Source organism: Gordionus sp. m RMFG-2023, chromosome 1, assembly GCF_954871325.1.
Source record: "Gordionus sp. m RMFG-2023 chromosome 1, tfGorSpeb1-WG-v2, whole genome shotgun sequence".
NCBI classification, from domain to species: Eukaryota; Metazoa; Nematomorpha; class Gordioida; order Chordodea; family Parachordodidae; genus Gordionus; species Gordionus sp. m RMFG-2023.
The window spans coordinates 19455920-19477070 of NC_088775.1; the positions used below are offsets into that span (position 1 = coordinate 19455920).

A 21151-nucleotide genomic window follows, 5' to 3' on the forward strand; every position below is an offset into this window, starting at 1 on the left:
CGGCGTATAAGTCTAAATATACAAGGGATTAATTTAAAATATAAAAAAATTACTAAAAGATTTACCTTGAAGATATTTCAAAACAAAGATTGTTTGAAAATGCTTAGATTTTGTAATCAAATATTACCTAAAATTCCAAATCTTTTTTGAAAAAAGTAAACCTTTTGTGATTACTATTCATAAAAAATATTACTAAAAAAGAATTTCTGATCTTCTTTTAATCCTTCAATACTCCGGTGGGGTATATGAAACCCCAGGCATGCTAGAAATGATATTGCATAAAAACAGTTAAATATTATTATCTGGATTTTTCAGTAGCTTGATCAAATATATCTTAGAATCTATATTCCAAATTTCATACATTTCGGTTGAGTAGTTTTTAAGATATAAGCATTTTGTGACTGATTGGGGTTTGTGAGACCCCACCAGAGTAAATTTGTATGTTCTATATTTTTTTATATTTGAATGTATTAGTGTAATTTTTTTTTCATATTGAAGAATAAAGATCCAAGTTATAAATTATCATGATTATATGATATATAAGTTAATTTTTTCAATTAATATTTTAAATTTAAAAAGTTAGCTTTTTTTAGAAAATTTTGGGACAAATTATATTACTCCCCATCATTTTTAATTTAAACTTAAGAAATAAAAATAAATAATTATTTTATCAGGTTTAAGGTTAGTTCTATCTTATATCCAAATATTAAATCTAAATAATGAATATAACTGGAGATATATGCATTTGAAATTGGGGTTTATTAAACCCCACCCGAGTATTAACTTGATTTTTTTCACCGGAGTATTGAAGGGTTAAAAAAAATCTTAAATTTTATGATCTTCAAAGATTCTTTGCTCAAAAATTTAAAATCTTTGGATTTTTTCCAGACACTGAAATATACAATATTTATGGTATTTAAATAACGGTAGCAAGCCAACCAAAATTTTGAATGTAACGTTTGCCTAATATATATGTTATTAAATAATTATAACCGCCACGTTTTATCAATAATTAACAATAATATATATAAATATCATTTTTAAATATAAATTAAAGTTTGATTGGATATTCATATAAAACAAAATGTAAAAAAAATAGTGAGCAAATGTTGTGTCAAAATTTTACCAAATGGTGCTCTATGATTTAATTTAAAGAAAAATTATAAACCGATTTGAAAGGAAATGTAAATAATAGATTCAAAAATTCATTCTTTCTTTTCGTCTTTGGTGCTCCTTTAACCTGCATTCATACAATAAAATAACCAATTATTATATTATAATTTGAAGATATTCTTGTAGTTGTAGTGTAGCCTTAAAACAATTATCTTTTAGCATTGTCATGAGCATAAAAATTTTAATTATATTTTTTGGTCAAGAAATTTTAGAAAAAAAATTATTATTATTATCCAAATTTTGTCAAATAAAGCTTGAGAAATAATTTTTTTAAAAGAAATATGAAGTACAACTATTTACCTTAAGGAGTTGATTTTAATAAAACCGTTGGCATCGACTGGATCATAATCTCCTTTAACATCCATGCTCACTAGATCTTGATTATAGAGGGATAATTTTGGATCTGATGTTTTTCGGGAAATTATGTATACATGGCCTTTGAAAAGAATAACTTTCACGAAACCTGATACTAGACCTCGTTCACTCAATTCCAAACAAGATCGCGTGTACTCGCATTCCGGAGAAAACCAAAATCCATTGTAAATTTGCTCGGAAAAACGTTCCGCAAGATATCTAGCGTTTATATGAAAAGGTTTATAAAAGAATTATAATTCTGTAAGAGTTTTTAGGCCCAATGAGTAACCCACCTGCTTAGGAATCATATGGCAAGTTTATTAACATAATATTTAAAAAAGAGGGCCTTAAAAAATAAACTCATATATGGGAATGTGTTCTCTTAGATTATGATCACCTATTAAATTTTTGGAACAGGCCATGAAGCTCCTCGATAATGTTGGAGAAGCGGATAGGGGATTAAATATCGATGACATGCAGTTGGCTTTACTTCATGGAAAGATAGGACAACCGTAGCTTTAGTGGTGAGCAAGTGAAGGATTAAGTTACTAGGCCTTGTCGAATTATGAGAGGGTATAGAATACGTTACTATTTAACATAGTAATTGAGATGGTAGTTAGATATGCAAAAGCTTCTATGAGAGATCTTGTATGCAGATGATCTTGCCTATATTGGAAACAGTGAAAGAAAAGAAATTCTAAGATAAAGCTATAGAAGCAAAAGGATTAAAAATCAATGTAAAAAAGACCAAGGTAATTATCGGAGACGAAAGATTAAGGAGATCAACACTTGGCCATGGCGTATATGGCAAATGCTATTATCGCTGTGGGAAATGGGCTGACAAAAGTTGTAGTGGAAAAGGGGGAGTCTGGAAAAAGCAAAAATGGCATTTGTTGCTAGAAGGTAAGATTGTTCGAAATATCGGAAGGGTTGATACAAGTTATTTTAAAGAAATCTGAATTATTTTAAAACTTACGATTTTTTAAAAATATATACATTTTTTGATTATTTTATATTAAGTTTTATAAAAATGAGTGAGAGTAACAATAATCCTTTTTCTTAAAAAATCCATAAATTTTTTTTAGGGCTGTGCTGAAATTAAATATCTGATCGAAGTCGGTTTTTCAAAACCAATCCGATTTTTTCATTGTTTTTGGTTATTTCATGATTGTAAATTATATATAATTATATAATATTCTTTATTTTATACATAATTTATTTCTTAATAATAACTTAATAAAAGCCAAAATTTAATTTATTTGGGAGCTTTAAAAAAAATCAAATCATTTTAAATGATAAAGTAGCTAAAAATTTGATATTATTTTTTGAATTTAAAAAATATTTAATAAGTGACATTCAGCTGATAGAAAGGTATGGAAATTTATTACAGAAGCTCAGATAATAAAATTTTTGCTAAAATCTCGATTTTTCCGTTTTTAATATCTACTAAATAGAAATATTTAACAACACTTTATTCAGCCATAAACATTGCCCAACTTTTGGGGAATAAAAAAAGAAAGTACACTTAATCAGAGTTAGTTTATTTATTTTCTTGAAAGATTTATGGTAAATAAAAATTAATCTAAAAATCGGATCGGTGAAAAATTTGTAGATCGCCACATATTTTTATAACTTTATTTTTTAATCATTTTTATTTTTCATCAAAATAAAAATATTTTAAATTTGATTTTATATGATTTAAATAAAATATTCATAATAATATCATTATTATAGGGTTAATCTTGATTCGATTTTCATTATTTGCAGAAAAATTGAGATTAATATTATTATGAAATAATTACTAAAAAAAATAATTTAAACATAAACCTTGACCTACTACAATTTAATACGAGAATTATAGTGGAAATTTATTTTGTAATTGGAATACTTATTTTATAAAAGAAGTTAGTAAAGGGAATATCTGATTATAATTTTAAAAAATCCAAAAACTTAAAATTAAAAAGCAATAATGTCGATTTAAGAAAAGGAAGGGAAGTCTTCTACTTGTTATGCTTAGCGCAGATGAGAACGTTGATGTGATATCCTGAGCGCAGATTGGAATTATATTTATGCATGAAGAAAGTTCAGAAAAATATTAACTATTTAAAATTGTCTCGTTGGCGCTGAAGTAAAGGGTTTGTGTATGCTGTGCGAGATTTGATGTTATATCATAGCAAAACGGTCAATAAAGATGTCGTTGAGATGGTTCGAATATGTTGAATAAAGCGTGTGTATTGGAAATAGTGAGAATAAGACAAGCACCAAAATCAATTTGTGTGATTATGATGAATGGGTCTTAAATAACGATGCTAAAGATAAAGAAAATAAACATAAGAGGTGCATGGGACCTGGACCATTTAAAACAGATTCGTTCTGGCCAGGAAAAATTTTATAAAATTTTGTTTGCAGATCTATATAAAAACAGTTTATTTAAAAAAAATAATGCCTATTTACGATAAAGCCAATAGGGCGACATGCGCAAGCTAGATACAAGCATATCTGAATTTTTTACTGGTAGGTCCAGGCCTCAAAAAGATATAAATAATATAAACCTTTTTATTTTTCGAACTTCTCTGTCTAAAACAAGAGCTTCCAGATCTCTGTGAGCTTCGAATAAAACGGTGAAAGCAGGTGTCTCGTAAATCCCTCTCGATTTCATACCCACAAATCGATTTTCAACAATGTCTAAACGACCAACACCGTGTTGTCCTGCTATATGATTGAGTTTAATAAAAAGGGATAGCGGATCATTTTTGATAACCATTAAAATATTGTTATCTCCCACAGAGTCATTAGAAAATTCTTTGCCATGAGATTTTTTGACCGAAGATTTATTAATCAAATCATCTTTTGTGAGTGTGTGGCCACCCCCTCCCTTGGAATAATAAACAATCAATTTTACTGGTTCCCCGGACTTAAATTCAATTTCTATTTCCTGAGGCTGAGATGGAGTACCGGAAAGACAAAAATCAGTGCTAACTTCTGATTTTAAAGCACTCACATCATCTTTACCGGCGTGTTTAGGTCTCTTTTTAGACAAGTCTATGCTATTCATGTTCTCGGAATCCCTGTGTTTAGTTAAATCAGTAAAAGGGTCAGCAGTGGTTTGGTAGAGGTCAGACGGAGCTGAATTGTAAGGATCCTCAAGAAGCCCCGATTCATAGGAGGTGTGCATAAGGTTTGCATCAACGCTCCAAGGAGTTTTGGGTGTCAAAGTCGAAGGCAATGGGACCCCTTTGCTTTTAGCATATTCAAATAATTCGGGACGGCCGGGGAATCTTTCATAAAAAGCTGGGATTTTCCAGGGAGCGATGATCTTTAGAGCGGGATAAAGGGCGTAACAAGCTAGCTCAAAACGGACTTGATCATTTCCTTTTCCCGTAGCCCCATGGGAAACATATTGAGCTCCTTCCTCTTTGGCTATCCTTATCATCTCAGCCGCTATACAAGGGCGGGCGATAGCCGTTCCCATCATGTATCGGTCTTCGTATAGAGCTCCTGATTTTAGCAGTGGGTAAACGTAGTCCGTTAAAAATGAAAGTCTAATATCTTTCACAATTACCTTAAGTCATATATTTTCCAATGTTTTGAACGTGATTAATAAATAATATTAAAAGAATAGTAAGTAAATCATTAAGGATTTATACTTATAATTCAAGTTTATGTCCTAACAAAGCCTATCCAAATGAAATAATAATCTTAAAAACTATTTAAATCCGTTTTAATCTAATGATTATAGTTGGGTAGTGGCTCTATTTAGTCAAAAACTATCATTTGAACTTGGGTATTTTTGAAAATATAGCGAAACTTTAAGAAATCAAAAATAAATAAACTCGTGTCTCAATGCTTAGCGGATTTTCTATTGTAAGAATATTTATAACTGCTTTTAGACATTGCCCATTTATATTAATGGTCTATTAATTTGAATGATATTAATAAATAAATGTATATAAACCAATTTAATAATCAAATAATTTTTTATAAAATAAGGGTAGGGAATGTGGGAATCTATTTTTCCCTCAGTGTATTCTATCCAGGGGGAGGTGACATTTTACAATTAGGCAAAATTATGTCTTTTTTTTATAAAAAAATATTACTAGCCGGGCAACTTGTACAAATTTATTTAATTGGCTGGAACAAAAAATCTTTTCATTTTATTGGGCCGGCCCATGGTAACTTCTAATTTAGCTTATTAATTAAATTCGCTAAACTAAATTTCTACAGGAAGTAAAGCGAAATAAATTACATTTATAACTGAAATTATTTCTAATTTATATGAAAAATCTATATAATTATTATAAATCAAATAATCTGAAATTTATAAGGGGTACTCTGCAAATACATTTATTAAATTTTTCTTCAAATTTAAGTAGTAAATAAATGATTTAAGGCTGAAAGATTCTGCCCTCCAATGGATTACATATTCTAATAAGACATATATCCTTGCGATCTTTTTTTATAGAAAATATTTTAGATAAACGTGGTAACTTTTGTTCTTCATGCCATGAACAGAAACATTTTCAAAGGGTTAAAATCTAAGTTCCAACTCCGATAAGTCAATAAGGTCAACTAAATATTGGTAATTTTAAGTTTTATTTATATTTTCACTCTATTTAAGATTTTGTCACAATTCAAGTTCCTTAAACCCATTATCTATTTTAATCATTAGTAGCGGTGAAGGTGAAAATGCTTTTGCTGATTGAAATAGAATTATTTAAATATCTAACTTTCAATTCTATTAAAATCTTCATTTCATATATCTATTGTCTTTTAAATTCTCAATTGCCTTTATTGATATCATAATTAATTTGTCAGCTTTATTTCATAACTTTAAAAAAAAATGATAACGTTGATCTGAGGGATAATATAGTGTCAACATAAACAAATATACGATGGTGGTCTATTTTTAAAAATTCTAGTAGTGTAGCCATGGTAAATTCGTGGAGGATACGGAACCGAGTTAATTCTGATGATAAAAAATCATTATTTATACTTAGGCATGAAATAATTAAGACACTTTTAAACATTCCCTTAAACGAAAAGAGGGGTACAACTAGAGACATACACAGGCTTTCCGCCCAAGCAGAGTTTCGGGTAGGTTATGGACATTGAAGATTTTTCTCAGGCTAGAAATGTAAAAGATGCCCGACCCATAAATATTAAAAAAAGAGAGTGACTTGCTTTAAGCCTGATAAACTTGACTCATCATTATGTATATATCATATCCTACTCATCATTCTAAAGATCAACCCAACATATCTTCAGTCCTTTTTCAAATTCCTCCGAAGAAGACAGTCTTTGACTCTATGCCTTCTCTCGCCAATTTATTTGCTGTCGCACTCCAATAGCGGTGCACCGAGTGCTGCTAATTTCAGCTCTTATTCTAACAGCATCAACAATAATTTTGGACATGTTGAGAGATGCGATTACAGGAACGACGGTCTTGATGACCCGTGATCCTTTTTCCTCGGGTTCTTCCTTTAACAATAAAGAACTTAGAAACCAGCTTAAAGACTTGAGAGGCTAAATGAAGATTTTTGCTAGTGTTATCTTTAATGATTTAAAATCGGTTGACTACATTTTTTAATGATTTTGAATCTTCTTATCTTAATAATTTTATACAAATACAATTGTTAATTTATAACATCAAATAATTGAATAAAAATATTATGCATTATAAAAATTATTCACTATGTGATTCTATTGATAATGATAATGTTAAAATAAACAACAGCGATATCAGAATGGAATTAGATACTGGAACTGGAGTAAGCATAATTAACGAAATAGATTGGAAAAATAAACTTAATTGTCCTGGATTCACAAATTGCATGCTAAAACTTAAAAGCTATATAGGAACCAACATACCACTATGTAGGGCTGTGCTGCCGATATTAAATATCGGATCGGATCGGTGCCGATATTTAACGTTTTCTGAAAATATCGGATAGGGTGTACCCGATCCGATCTTTTTACTTTTCTTTTTTTTGTTATTTTATTTTATGTTATGTATATTTATTTTACATTATTATAATATTTTCTAAATTTTATTTCGTTTTTAAAATAGATTTATAGTATTTTAAAAGTTTTTTTTATAAAAATAGAAAGGAACACCCAAAGTTTTATTTATTTTAAATCTTTTTAAATAACGCCAATTTTTTTATTTATACTTTAAATAAAAAAAATTTTTTAAATATGATATCTGAATTATGGAAATATTTTACAAAAGACAAAGATAATTTTGCAAAATGCGTTATTGCGTAATCATCTGAGTCTGCATTCAGTACGGCAGGAGATATAGATAGTCCATATCGTAGAAGCTTATTCCCAGAAAATCTAGAGGCTCTCATATTTATTTAAAAAATCTAATATATTATAATTTTATATATTAAATATTACAATTTTATAATTCCAACATAAAATAGATATATTATTAAATATATATTTTTTTATTATAGTTTTAATTGTAGAAATAAAAAAAATTAAATTAAATTCATAATTCGAATTTTGCATAAAAAATATTGATTTCTTAATTACATTTGGTTCAAACAGGGGTGATTAAAAATCAGTAAAAATATCGGATCGGTGAACAATATGTGGATCGTCATAGCCCTATTAATATGTTCATTATAAATTATTCTATAAATTTTTTCTATATATAAACAATTATATCTTCTTTTTTCGATATAAATCATGCAAATTATTTTTATATAATAAAATAACTTCCAAATTCAATTATATTTTAACTTTACTAATTGAATAAAATTTATATGTACAAATTAAATAAAATGCAACTATATATGAATGATTAGATTATGGGGGTTAAATAAACTTTTATTTAAGGTCGATAATTTTTAATTGTTTCTTAGATATTATAATTATTTAAACTCAATGTATAAAATTTTTTTAGTCGGACTTTGGTGAAGTTGGATCTAAAAATATGTTTTAGGGCTCGGACAAAATTTTTTAAATAGGCTCGGGTAGATCTAGTGCTGAAAAAAAATTATCTTAAAAGTGCAAGTAGAGGCCCCCTTAGTAAAATAACTGATTTCTATAAAGATTACTGATAAGAGAAAACGACGGTGTAAATTTGGAAGATATATTTAACATGTCATATACAGGGTTGCCAGGTTAACATCTTCAAATTGCGGAAGAAATTGGTAAAAGAATTTTATTTTGTGGGAGAAATATAAATTTTTTTTCAAAGCGTGCGATTTATCGTTTTTACAAAAAAATATTTATGGCTTTTATTCCAAGGTTATAATACTAATACATTTTAAATAGAATTATTAAAAATCAAATTTTGATTGCTAATACTCTAAAATTGTTTTAGTATAAATATCTGTTTCATTGTAAATAGCCATTAATTAGGATTGTCACAGTTAGTGAGATTTTGACTTTATCAGGTTCATTATAAATATTCATTAATTAGGGCTGTCACGTTAGAGAGGATTTGAATTTTAAATGTAATCAGGATTAGTCACGATTTATATTTTTCTATTTAGATTTAAATATCATCGTGTTTTGATTATGAAGTAATATTTTTATTAAAGAGATTTAGATTTATAATTCGATTTTTATGAACACATCCTGTTATTTGATTTTTTATTTTTATAATATGTTTATAAAATTCCAAATCTAAAGATAAAATTTATAGGATGTTGATTGTATCATATTGAAAAATAATATTCATATTGTTTGTAAGTTCTTCATAAAAATCTTGCCCTGAATTCAGATTCAGCACGATTTCGCCTTGAGTATATAAAATTTGGCTAACTGTGAATTCAGGGTTTTACATTTTAATAGATGTAGAATTAAAATTTTTTAAAGGAATAAGATTGTGAATCTATATCATAAAAGTTTAGAATTTAACATGAGTTACAACCCTCTTTAGTAATTACTCTTCAAATTTTTATCAAATTTTAAGCAGGATACAAGGGACGATTATGGGCATAAAAAATATCATTTGTTTTTTTTGTTCCGTCAAATGGTATCAACATATTTCTCAAAAAAATAAGAAAGTTAAAGAACGAAGATTGTGATAATTGGCACTTTTCTGAATTATTTCAATAAAATTTAAACACAATATCTTTTTTAAAATGATTTCTCAAAAAATATTGGAAAATATTTAAAATAACGATTATGACAATTGTCACTTTCCTATGGTAGCTCTTCATGAATTTTAATTTGACATTTTTACAATCTATATTTTATCCATTTGCATCAAAAAAAGTAAAAAACTTTAAAAATAACGATTATGACAAACTTATCTAGGGTACATCTTCAATGAAGTTTTCTTTAAACATGTTAGCAATACTTATTTTAGTCCATTTACGTCAAAAAAATTTAAAAATAACGGTTATGATAATTGTCACTTATCTATTGTACATCAACACTAAATTTTTAATTTAACATGTTGACAATCTATATTTTTGCTCATTTGTGTCAAAAAAATTTAAAAAATAAAGATTATGAGAATTTTTATTTATCTAAGGTACATCTTCATTGAAGTTTTATTTAAACATATTAGCAATGTTTATTTTAGCTCATTTACATCAAAAAAATTTAAAAAACTATAAAAATAACGATTATGATAATTGTCATTTATCAATGGTATATCATCACTAAATTTTAAGTTTAACATGTTTAAAATCTATATTTTACCCATTTGAGTCAAACAAACTTTAAAAAAACAATTGACAATTGTCACTTATCTAGGGCACATCTTCACTGTTTTATTTAAACATGTCAATAATAGTTATTTTCGCCCATTTATGTCCAAAAAATTTAAAAAATAATGATTATGATATTTGTCTTTTTTATATGGTACATCTTAATTGGAATTTTAATTTAACATGTTAAAAATACATATTTTTTCCTATTAGCATTCTAATATGTTTCAAAATACCGATTATGATAATTGTCATTTTTCCAAGGAACATCTTTATTAAATTTTTAATTTAACATCTCTACAATATAATTATATTTTTACCCATTTGTGTCAAAAAATTTCAAAAATCTTAAAACATTACGAATATGACAATTGTTAAAATATTATCATTAAAAAGATAATAACATAAAAGAGTTTAATATAAATATTTAAAAAAAATTATTTAGAAAAACCACCTCTTTATATACTTTTTTGGGCGTGAAGATAATTAATAAATTGTAAAAAAAATAATATTAGCAGAATATCATTTTTTTTATTAAAAAAACATTTTTCATAATATCATAATTTAAATAAAAAATATTAAATCATATAAATATGTTTATTTATTGATAATAATATAATAAAATTTAATATATAATAAATTATTTTACAAAAATAATAATTAATACTAGACATATCGTGCAGAACACTGACGGACGATTAACTGATGCAGAATTTTTGACTAATTTAGTTTTCGCTGATTTTTAGGCTAAGCCGTTATTACTCAAATAAAGAATTGAATGAATTGTGGATTTTATATGCCTAACAGTAAAATTGTTTGATATTGCATATCTTGTTGAGTTTACTAAGCACCTTTTTATTTAATTAATTTTAAGCATCATTATTTAATTCATATATATTTATATTTCTTTTATTAAACTAAAATATGGTACTCAGTATTAGTGTTGTTAAAGTAACTAGTTATATTTTTGCTAAAAAAACTGTAACTAGTTAAATTTAAAAAATTGTAACTAGTTATATTTTTTTACCAAAAGTAACTAGTTACTTCTAAAAATATGTATGAATAAATCTAAATAATATATTCAAAAAATTAATTTTATTTTTAATATGTGAATTGATCATAAAAGAATATTAAAATTATAATTAGACTATAACTTTATAAACATATATAATTAAAAGAGAAATAAAAAATAATATATTTTAGGTTTGGTCGGTAGGGCTTAATGACCCATGCATAGATATACATTTGGATCGACAAATTTATTGATATTCTTTGTCGTAGGTAGAAGCCTTCTTTTGGATCACCTGTGATTAAACGTAATCTTTGCCCTATTATTTTGAATAATTTTAGGGCTTGGGGTCCAAATGATCCACAGGTGTCTGAGACTACCTGAACAAACAAAAAGATTATTAAGGTGGCTATATTTATATTTTGTATTTTCAGCTTTAATGATGGAGTTAATATTAAAAGATCTGGCAAACGATTTACACATGTTTAATCCCTAGCAGGGGTAAACCTTGGTTCCAAGGGACTAGCTTTGTGCTAAATTAATTTTAAATTAAATTTAAAATTTTGTTTAAATGTCTGTTTGTGTTTGCAAAGGATATGTCCAAATAGATTTTCTTTTCTTAAATTGTTACATTGCTGGGTTTTATAATTTTGTAATCAAATTCAAGTAATAAACCTATTTTTTAATATTACCTAACACCCACAGATCGATCTAATTATTAATTTCCTGCAAATTTATTCAAAGTATTAATATATTTTTTTAAAATTCATATCTAAATTTTTACAACATATTTTACCAAAACAATCAAATAAAGGAATATCTTAAATAAGCCCCAATATTCAAGTATTAATAATATATTTTTTATAATTCGTATCTAAATTTTTAGAATATTTACCAAAACAATCAAATAAAGAAATATCATGGCACAAAATACTGATGATATAATTAATAAAATTAAAAATAATATTTATTCTTTTAGAAATACAAATAATAATTTAAAATCTGAAATATGGGCTAAATTTAACATCATCATAGATGAAAATAAAAAAAACATTGGCTACGTACAATGTAAGAATTGTTCAAGTATATTATCTTATAATTATAAACATGGTACATCACATCTAAAAAGACATAAATGTGATGGTAAATCCATGAAAATTAATAAATTTTTTTACACCTGAAAAACCAACCTATAAATGTAATATAAAATATTTAAGAATTATAAAATAAATTATATTAATATTGTGCAATTAGATTATATTTTCAAAATACTATTTATTATACATGCATTTTTTTAAATAGCGATTTATTTTTATTTTATAAATTAAATAGTAAATTAAATACAATATATTATATTCTCAAAATATTTTCCATTTTTATAAATTTAATATTAGTTTTATTTTTTTTAAATGCAATATAAAATATAGTATATGCTCAAAATATTATTACCATTTTTATGAATATTAGTTTTATTTTTATAAATGCAAAAAATATAGTATATGCTCAAAATATCCATTTTTATAAATAACAGTTTTATAATTTTTATAAATTCAATATAATATTCTCAAAATATTAGCTTTTTTCATGTATTTTTTAAATAATAAGCGATAATACTCGCTGAAAAATATGGTAAAATACCTCATAGGTGAATTTTTGTATATACCAGGTCGAATATAATTTTAAAAAATTCCGAGCTGGGCCTGAAATTTTTAAATCCGGGCCGGGCCGTAAAAAATTTTTTTTTAATTTATCCGGGCCGGGCCTTAAATCTTTAAATCCGGGCCGGGCCGTAAAAAATTTTTTTAAAAAATATCCGGGCCGGGCCGGGCCTAAAAAATTTAAAACCGGGCCGGGCCGTGCAAATGGTGCCTCTGCAGGTCTCTGATTTATACTCTGGAATTTCATAAGTTATAAATGTATTTTTTTTTTAAATTTTACTAAATAAAACTTAGTATAAGGAAAGACAAAGATTTAGATTATTTTGGAATTAAATAATTTTTGTATAAAATGCTAAATTAGTCATCATTACTTACTAGTAAGAAAAGACAAAGACTATGAAAGAAAAAGAAATATTATAATGCAGATATCAAATATCATTTCCTTCAACAAAGGTTTAATCAAATAACCTTCATTCTATTATCTAAGGTATTTTTGCCATGGTCTTTTTGTTCAGGATTTTTTTGCCTTCTAAAAAAAATACGTAAATTCTATGATCTAAAGTGTTTTCCAAATTATACAATAGGATGCATGCATATATAATTAAATAAAAAAAAATTATCTAATACCCTTCCCTTATGGGCCGGCCTAATATTTTTTAAGAAAATTCAGGCCAGGTCAGGCCTTAGAAATTTTTTAAAATATATCTAAATATATCAATTTTATGTTGAATTTTTTATGTAAAAAAAATGTGATTTTATCTATAGAAAATAGACGCCAAATAACATATATCGTTTCGAGTTATTATAAAAATTAATTTCTATATTTAAATAAATTCGGGCTGGGCCGGGTAAAACTTAATCAAAAAAATTTTGGGGTGGGCCGAGCTTGAATAATTAGGCCCGATACAGATCACTATTTCTTATTACCACAATTTTCTTAACAAAAAAAAACTCTAATTTTATACAGTTCTATATGAATTAACATTAAAATATATATTTGCAATAAGTTTAAAATAAATATTTGCAACAACTGTATATATAAATATCATATTTGCAAATTGAGTGAAAAAATCATTAATTCTAATACATAACCTGAAACCCATTTTTAGAATTAATAGACCATTTTAAAATTTATAAGAACCAGAAAGTAGCTTATAATGTAACTATAACTAGTTATATTTTTACCAATGTTAACTAGTTATGTTTCAACTTTAACAACACTACTCAGTATTGGAAGGAAATTATTAGGGCTGTGCCGATATTAAATATCGGATCGGCCCGATACCTGTAAAAAACCCGATCCGATCCTTTTACTAAAAATGCAATTCTTATAAAACTTTTGAGTAATAACTTTGAATTATTATTTTTTAATAAAAAAATTTTTTTTTAAATATTTAAAAAAAAAATAAATTTTTTCGAGTTTCTATTTTACATTAATAATATTTTATAAATAATTTTTTTTAAACAATGCAAATGTTATTTATTTTTTTAAATAGATTTTACAAGTTTTTTTATAAAAATAGAAAGGAACACCTAAAGTTTTATTTATTTTTAATTTTTTTAAAAAATAACACCAATTTTATTATTTATAATTTAAATAAAATTTATTTTAAATATGGTTTCTGAATTATGGTAATATTTTGATAAAGATGAAGGTAATTTTGCAAAATGCGTCATCTGCGGAATTCTAATTTCACGGGGAGGAATACTGAAAAATTCGTTCAATACAACTAACATTAGGAAACATCTGAAGCGTTGCCATCAAAAGGAATTCGAAGAGCTAACACAAAAAGAACGAGAAATATTAGAAAAAACAAATCTAATTTTTAAAAAAAAGAGCCCTGAAAGTCAGCCATTCTTAATAAAACTAATATTTGGAAACATTCTGATCCTAAATCAATAATAATTGCTAAATTTATAGGGGAAATGATAGCGTGTGAAGCCGATTTCTATCTTGGAGGATATAGGCTTTAAAAGGCTTTTACATCATTTATGTCCAAATTACAAAATTCCCAATAGAAAGTATTTTTCGCAAGGAGTTATTCCGGATATATATGAAAAACTCTCCGAAAAAATTCGTAAAGAAATTTTGGTTGACGATTCTTTTTTATCCTTTACGGTAGATATATGGACTAGAAATTCAGGTGGCGATTCTCACATCTCATTAACATGCCACTATATAAACCAAAATTTTCAACAAATTAATAGAGTTCTAAATGTTAAAACATTTAATGAGTCGCATACAGCAATAAATATTGCTCAAATTTTAGATGAAATTATTAATTATTGGGGTATAAAGAAAAATAAAATACACCTAATCATTAGAGATAATGCACCCAATATAACTTTGGCCATGAAAAATGGGAAATTTCAAAGCGTTTCGTGTTTTGCACATAGTTTGCAATTGGTTGCACAGGCAGCAATTTTATCACAGAGATCTATTATTGACATGCTTGCCCGGGTTAGAAAAATAGTAGGACACTTTAAACATTCTTCTATTGCACAAAATTGTCTAAAAGAAATCCAAATTCGATTAAGTCTAGCCCAGCACAAATTAATCCAGGATGTGCCCACCCGTTGGGATTCTACCTATTATATGCTCGAAAGATTGATAGAACAAAAAAGGGTGGTACAGCTGTTTATTATCGATAATCCTAATTTGGGAAATCTCTCATTATATGAGTGGGAATTAGCAGAAAGGGTAATTGATGTTCTTGAACCAATTCAGAGAGTAACAAAAGAAATAAGTACGGAATCATGTTCAATTAGCAATGTTATACCCTTTGTTGAAATTCTGAAAAGTGAATTAACAATTAATGGGGACACAGATAGAGGTGTGCAGACTATGAAGAATACCACTAATAATCAATTAACAACTCGGTTTTTTGATATTTATGATGATGACAATTATGTTGTCGCAACATTACTTGATCCTCGATATAAGGATTTCTTTTTGCCAAAAAACATATCATACATAGAAAAGCTCAGGACTGCATGTGAGTCTTTTTTTTAAGGTGATGATAATGTTCAACTTCCAATTTCTAATAAAGATTCGCCAGGTTTTATATTTTTAAAAATAAATTTAGATTTTATTGTTAACTTAGGTAATGTCAATGAGAAAAATGTTCCACATAACATTAAAAAATGCAAATTTAATTTAAGGGATGCTTATAAATTGAAAATCAAAGAAAAACTAGTAATAAATGAAATCGATAGTAATGTAAATGATGACCTGCCATACCTAATAGAAATCAAGGAATATTTAAAAGAATCTTTATATATAGAAAGTATAACAACATATTTTTCATATTAATTTAAATATTGCTTGGTTGGGCTATGATTGACCCATTTGTTTGGGTGATTTTTCAAAATCAACAAAAGATTGGGTTTGTATGAAACCCACTATTTTATAAATGCTAATTTTATATTTGTGTTATTTATTTAGAAAACTCGAATAACATTGATGATATTGATATTATATCCCCAGTGAATCCACTTGAATATTGGAGAGTTAATGCTGTAAAATATCTAACTTTATCAACACTTGCACGTATTTGGCTCCTCCAGCAACAAATGTCCCATCTGAGTCTGCCTTCAGTACGGCAGGGGATATTGATAGTCCTTATCGTAGAAGCCTATTGCCTGAAAATCTAGAGGCTCTTATATTTATTTAAAAAAATCTAATATATTATAATTTTATATATTAAATATTACAATTTTATAAACCAACATAAAATGGATATATTATTATATATTTTTTTAAAAATTATTGTTGAAATAAAAAAATTAAATTATGCATAATTCTTTTATGCATAAAAAATATTGATTTATTAATTACATTTGGTTCAAAGAGGGGTGGTGAAAAATTAATATAAATATCGGATCAGTTTTGAACCAATATCGGATCGGATCGGTGAAAAATATGTGGATCGGCACAGCTAGTGTTGTTAATCGGCTTAGCCGAGTAGGCTCGAACAGAGCTCACCCAAATTTTGGGTCGTTTTTTCGACTCCAACTCAAAGTTTTGGTCGTTTTTCACGACTTCGACCCGAGTTCAAGCCGAAAAAAACGACTTCGACCCAAAATATGGGTCGTTTTTTAGACTCCGACCCAAGTCCAAGCCGAAAAAAACGACCTCGACCCAAAATATGGGTCGTTTTTTACGACTCCAACTCAAAATTTGGGTTGTATTTTTCGACTTAAACTTGAAATTTGGGTCGTATTTTTCGACTCAAACTTGAAATTTGGGTCGTATTTTTCGACTCAAACTTGAAGTTTAGATCGTATTTTTCGACTCCAACTCAAAGTTTGGGTCGTTTTTCTGACTCAGACTCAAACATCGGGTCGTTTTATTCAATCCGACCCAAAATATGGATCTTTTTTTTTAAAGACGACTTAAAGTTAGGGTTGCTTTTTTTCACCCCTAACCCAATATCTAGATCATTTTTTTCGACCAAAAGTCAAATAACATTTAGTATATATTAATATTATCGGCGGGAAAGTTACTTAAAGCTTCTTTAAATTATAATATTCATCATAGTTATATTTAAAAATTTTTAAGTGAAGATGTACCGTAGAAAAGTGTCATTTGTCATGATGATTATTTTTGAACTTTTTTAAATGAAATAGATAAAAATATATATTGTAGACATGTTAAATCAAAATTTCAGTGATGATGTACCATAGATAAGTGGTAATTGTCATAATCGCTATTTTTGAACTTTTTTGAGTTTTTTTAAAGCAAATTGCTAAAAATATATATTCTAAACATGTTAAATTAAAAATTCAGTGAGGATGTATCATAGATAGGTGACAATTGTCATAATCGCTATTTTTGAACTTTTTCAAATTTTTTTAAAGGAAATATCTAAAAATATATATTCTAAACATGTAAAATTAAAAATTCAGTGAGGATGTATCATAGATAGGTGACAATTGTCATAATCGCTATTTTTGAACTTTTTCAAATTTTTTTAAAAGAAATATCTAAAAATATATATTCTAAACATGTTAAATTAAAAATTCAGTGAGGATGAATCATAGATAGGTGACAATTGTCATAATCGCTATTTTTGAACTTTTTCAATTTTTTTAAAGGAAATAGCTAAAAATATATATTCTAAACATGTTAAATTAAAAATTCAGTGAGGATGTATCATAGATAGGTGACAATTGTCATAATCGCTATTTTTGAACTTTTCAAATTTTTTTAAAGGAAATAGCTAAAAATATGTATTCTAAACATGTTAAATTAAAAATTCAGTGAGGATGTATCATAGATAGGTGACAATTGTCATAATCGCTATTTTTGAACTTTTTCAAATTTTTTTAAAGGAAATATCTAAAAATATATATTCTAAACATGTTAAATTAAAAATTCAGTGAGGATGTATCATAGATAGGTGACAATTGTCATAATCGCTATTTTTGAACTTTTTCAAATTTTTTTAAAGGAAATAGCTAAAAATATATATTCTAAACATGTTAAATTAAAAATTCAGTGAGGATGTATCATAGATAGGTGACAATTGTCATAATCGCTATTTTTATTTTTAGATATTTCCTTTAAAAAAAATTGAAAAAATTCAAAAATAGCGATTATGACAATTGTCACCTATCTAAGATACATCCTCACTGAATTTTTAATTTAACATGTTTAGAATATATATTTTTAGATATTTCCTTTAAAAAATTTGAAAAAGTTCAAAAATAGCGATTATGACAATTGTCACCTATCTATGATACATCCTCACTGAATTTTTAATTTAACATGTTTAGAATACATATTTTTAGCTATTTCCTTTAAAAAAAATTGAAAAAGTTCAAAAATAGCGATTATGACAATTGTCACCTTATATGATACATCCTCACTGAATTTTTAATTTAACATGTTTAGAATATATATTTTTAGCTATTTCCTTTAAAAAAAATTGAAAAAGTTCAAAAATAGCGATTATGACAATTGTCACCTATCTATGATACATCCTCACTGAATTTTTAATCTAACATGTTTAGAATATATATTTTTAGATATTTCCTTTAAAAAAATTTGAAAAAGTTCAAAAATAGCGATTATGACAATTGTCACCTATCTATGATACATCCTCACTGAATTTTTAATTTAACATGTTTAGAATATATAATTTTAGCAATTTGCTTTAAAAAAACTCAAAAAAGTTCAAAAATAGCGATTATGACAATTACCACTTATCTATGGTACATCATCACTGAAATTTTGATTTAACATGTCTACAATATATATTTTTATCTATTTCATTTAAAAAAGTTCAAAAATAACCATCATGACAAATGGCACTTTTCTATGTTACATCTTCACTTAAAAATTTTAAAATATAACTATGATGAATAGTTAATCAGAGCATTATAATTTAAAGAAGCTTTAAGTAACTTTCCCGCCTATAATATAAATATATACTAAATGTTATTTGACTTTTGGTCGAAAAAAATGATCTAGATATTGGTAGGGGTGAAAAAAAGCAACCCTAACTTTAAGTCGTCTTTAAAAAAAAGATCCATATTTTGGGTCGGATTGAATAAAACGACCCGATGTTTGAGTCTGAGTCAGAAAAACGACCCAAACTTTGAGTTGGAGTTGAAAAATACGATCTAAACTTCAAGTTTGAGTCGAAAAATACCACCCAAATTTTGAGTAGGAGTCGTAAAAAACGACCCATATTTTGGGTCGAAGTCGTTTTTTTCGGCTTGAACTCGGGTCGAAGTCGAAAAAACGACCCGAGCTTTGGGTCGGGGTCGCGACTTGCGGCGTTTTAACAACACTAGGCACAGCCCTAGAAATTATAATATTAATGCATCCATGATCATTATTATAGAAATGAATATTTAGAGGAACAGATATTACATTATCCAAGAATATCTTAGAACAACTTAGCTAATATGAATGTTATTGAAATATTTTTTACAATTTGCATATATTTTTACAGAAATTTCACTATATTTACATATATTTATTGTATTATAAAATAATATATTTATAAATAAAAACTTTGCAAATTATTTATTACGTAGTTATGTGGAATGTCATATTATAGTTTTAATTCTTTATAAGTTATGGCAGCACCAACTATTATCCCTTATATTTTTTTAAATGCATCTCTAAATTCAATATTATAAATGTAGTAGATATTTAATATATTCATTGTCCATTTTTTATGTCATTACATTTAAAGTAAATTTTATAATGAAAATATAAAATCTTATCTGATGAACAATACTTTAATAAATATAATCTATTCAAGAATTAAGTCTTATCTTTTTCTTAGATAACTTATCCTTCTAAATATACATTTTATTATTCTTGTATAGTCTCTTTGAAAATATAATGTTTAGATACCATATATGCTTTTTATATTATAAAAGACAAATAATATTCGTCCCTTTCCTGAGAGTATAGAATCTTTTTGAACACATTTTTTATTAAAATATTTTGTAATATTAAAAATTAGCAGTATAATAAAAATTGTTGTTGTTTGGTAGTAAAAAAAAATTGAAAATACCTCAGAATTGAAAAAATTTTAGTTTGGAAATGGTCTAATATTTAGGATGTTATATTTGCAGGGATTATTTTATGATTTTTTAGTTAGACAAAAATAAATAAAATTTATAAAAAATCAAGCATTTTTATCAACTGGAAAATAAACTGATCATTCATAGGTTAAAGAGAAGGTAGATGGTTTAAGATTATATGTAAATTAAATCATCAAAGAAATTATTTTAAGAAAGACTTTCTTTATATTAACTATGATATATTATGATGTTGATGAAGCAGTGCATAATTACCTGCACAAAATTATGTATTGTGTAAATTAAGCATACCTTGTGCTCAAAAATATTACTCAAGCCTGGAGAATTTGCTCATAGATAGAAGAATAATTTGGAAATCTATAAACAAAATCTAAAAGCCTGAGTAATTTCTTGGCCTAAATTTTGAAAGAGCCATTTTTAAAAATCGAACCATGATAAAATAATGCACACCTTGAGAGCTCCTAAATTGTGTGCTTTAACTTTTGCAGCTTCAAAATCTTCATTTTGACCTATATTAGCCTTATTAAAATATATATAAAATGTTAATAAATATCATACCATAAAAGCAATAACATTATAATTATTTTCAATAAGCCAAACTAAAATGCATGATGTATCCAATCCCCCAGAATAAGCTAATATAACTTTTTTTGAAGACATGGGTTTAAAATTTGGATTGATGGCTCCAATATGTGCTAACCATTGAATTAAAATTTATATAT

The 21151-nt window shown here is 26.3% G+C and overlaps 1 protein-coding gene across 1 annotated transcript; it reads right to left on the reverse strand.

Moving 5' to 3' along the window:
• Positions 1 to 1006: 1006 nt before the first annotated feature.
• On the reverse strand, positions 1007 to 21111 carry LOC135922973 (argininosuccinate synthase-like). Its single transcript, XM_065457537.1, has 5 exons — positions 20988 to 21111; positions 20880 to 20948; positions 4080 to 5089; positions 1474 to 1746; positions 1007 to 1240 (listed from the first exon to the last, which is right to left on the reverse strand). The coding sequence occupies exons 1-5, from the start codon at positions 21087 to 21089 to the stop codon at positions 1198 to 1200; spliced, it is 1497 nt and encodes a 498-aa protein (XP_065313609.1). The 5' UTR covers positions 21090 to 21111; the 3' UTR covers positions 1007 to 1197.
• Between the last annotated feature and the right edge of the window lie 40 nt (positions 21112 to 21151).

Bases quoted from the DNA above. Each gene is read 5' to 3' on its own strand.
- LOC135922973 (XM_065457537.1), bottom strand. From the start codon at position 21,089: ATGTCTTCAAAAAAAGTTATATTAGCTTATTCTGGGGGATTGGATACA. The intron at 20,949-20,987 runs GTATGATATTTA...TATTTTAATAAG, and splicing joins ATAATGTTATTGCTTTTATG to GCTAATATAGGTCAAAATGA. The intron at 1,747-4,079 runs GTTTATATTATT...TATAAACGCTAG, and splicing joins GAAGTTCGAAAAATAAAAAG to ATATCTTGCGGAACGTTTTT.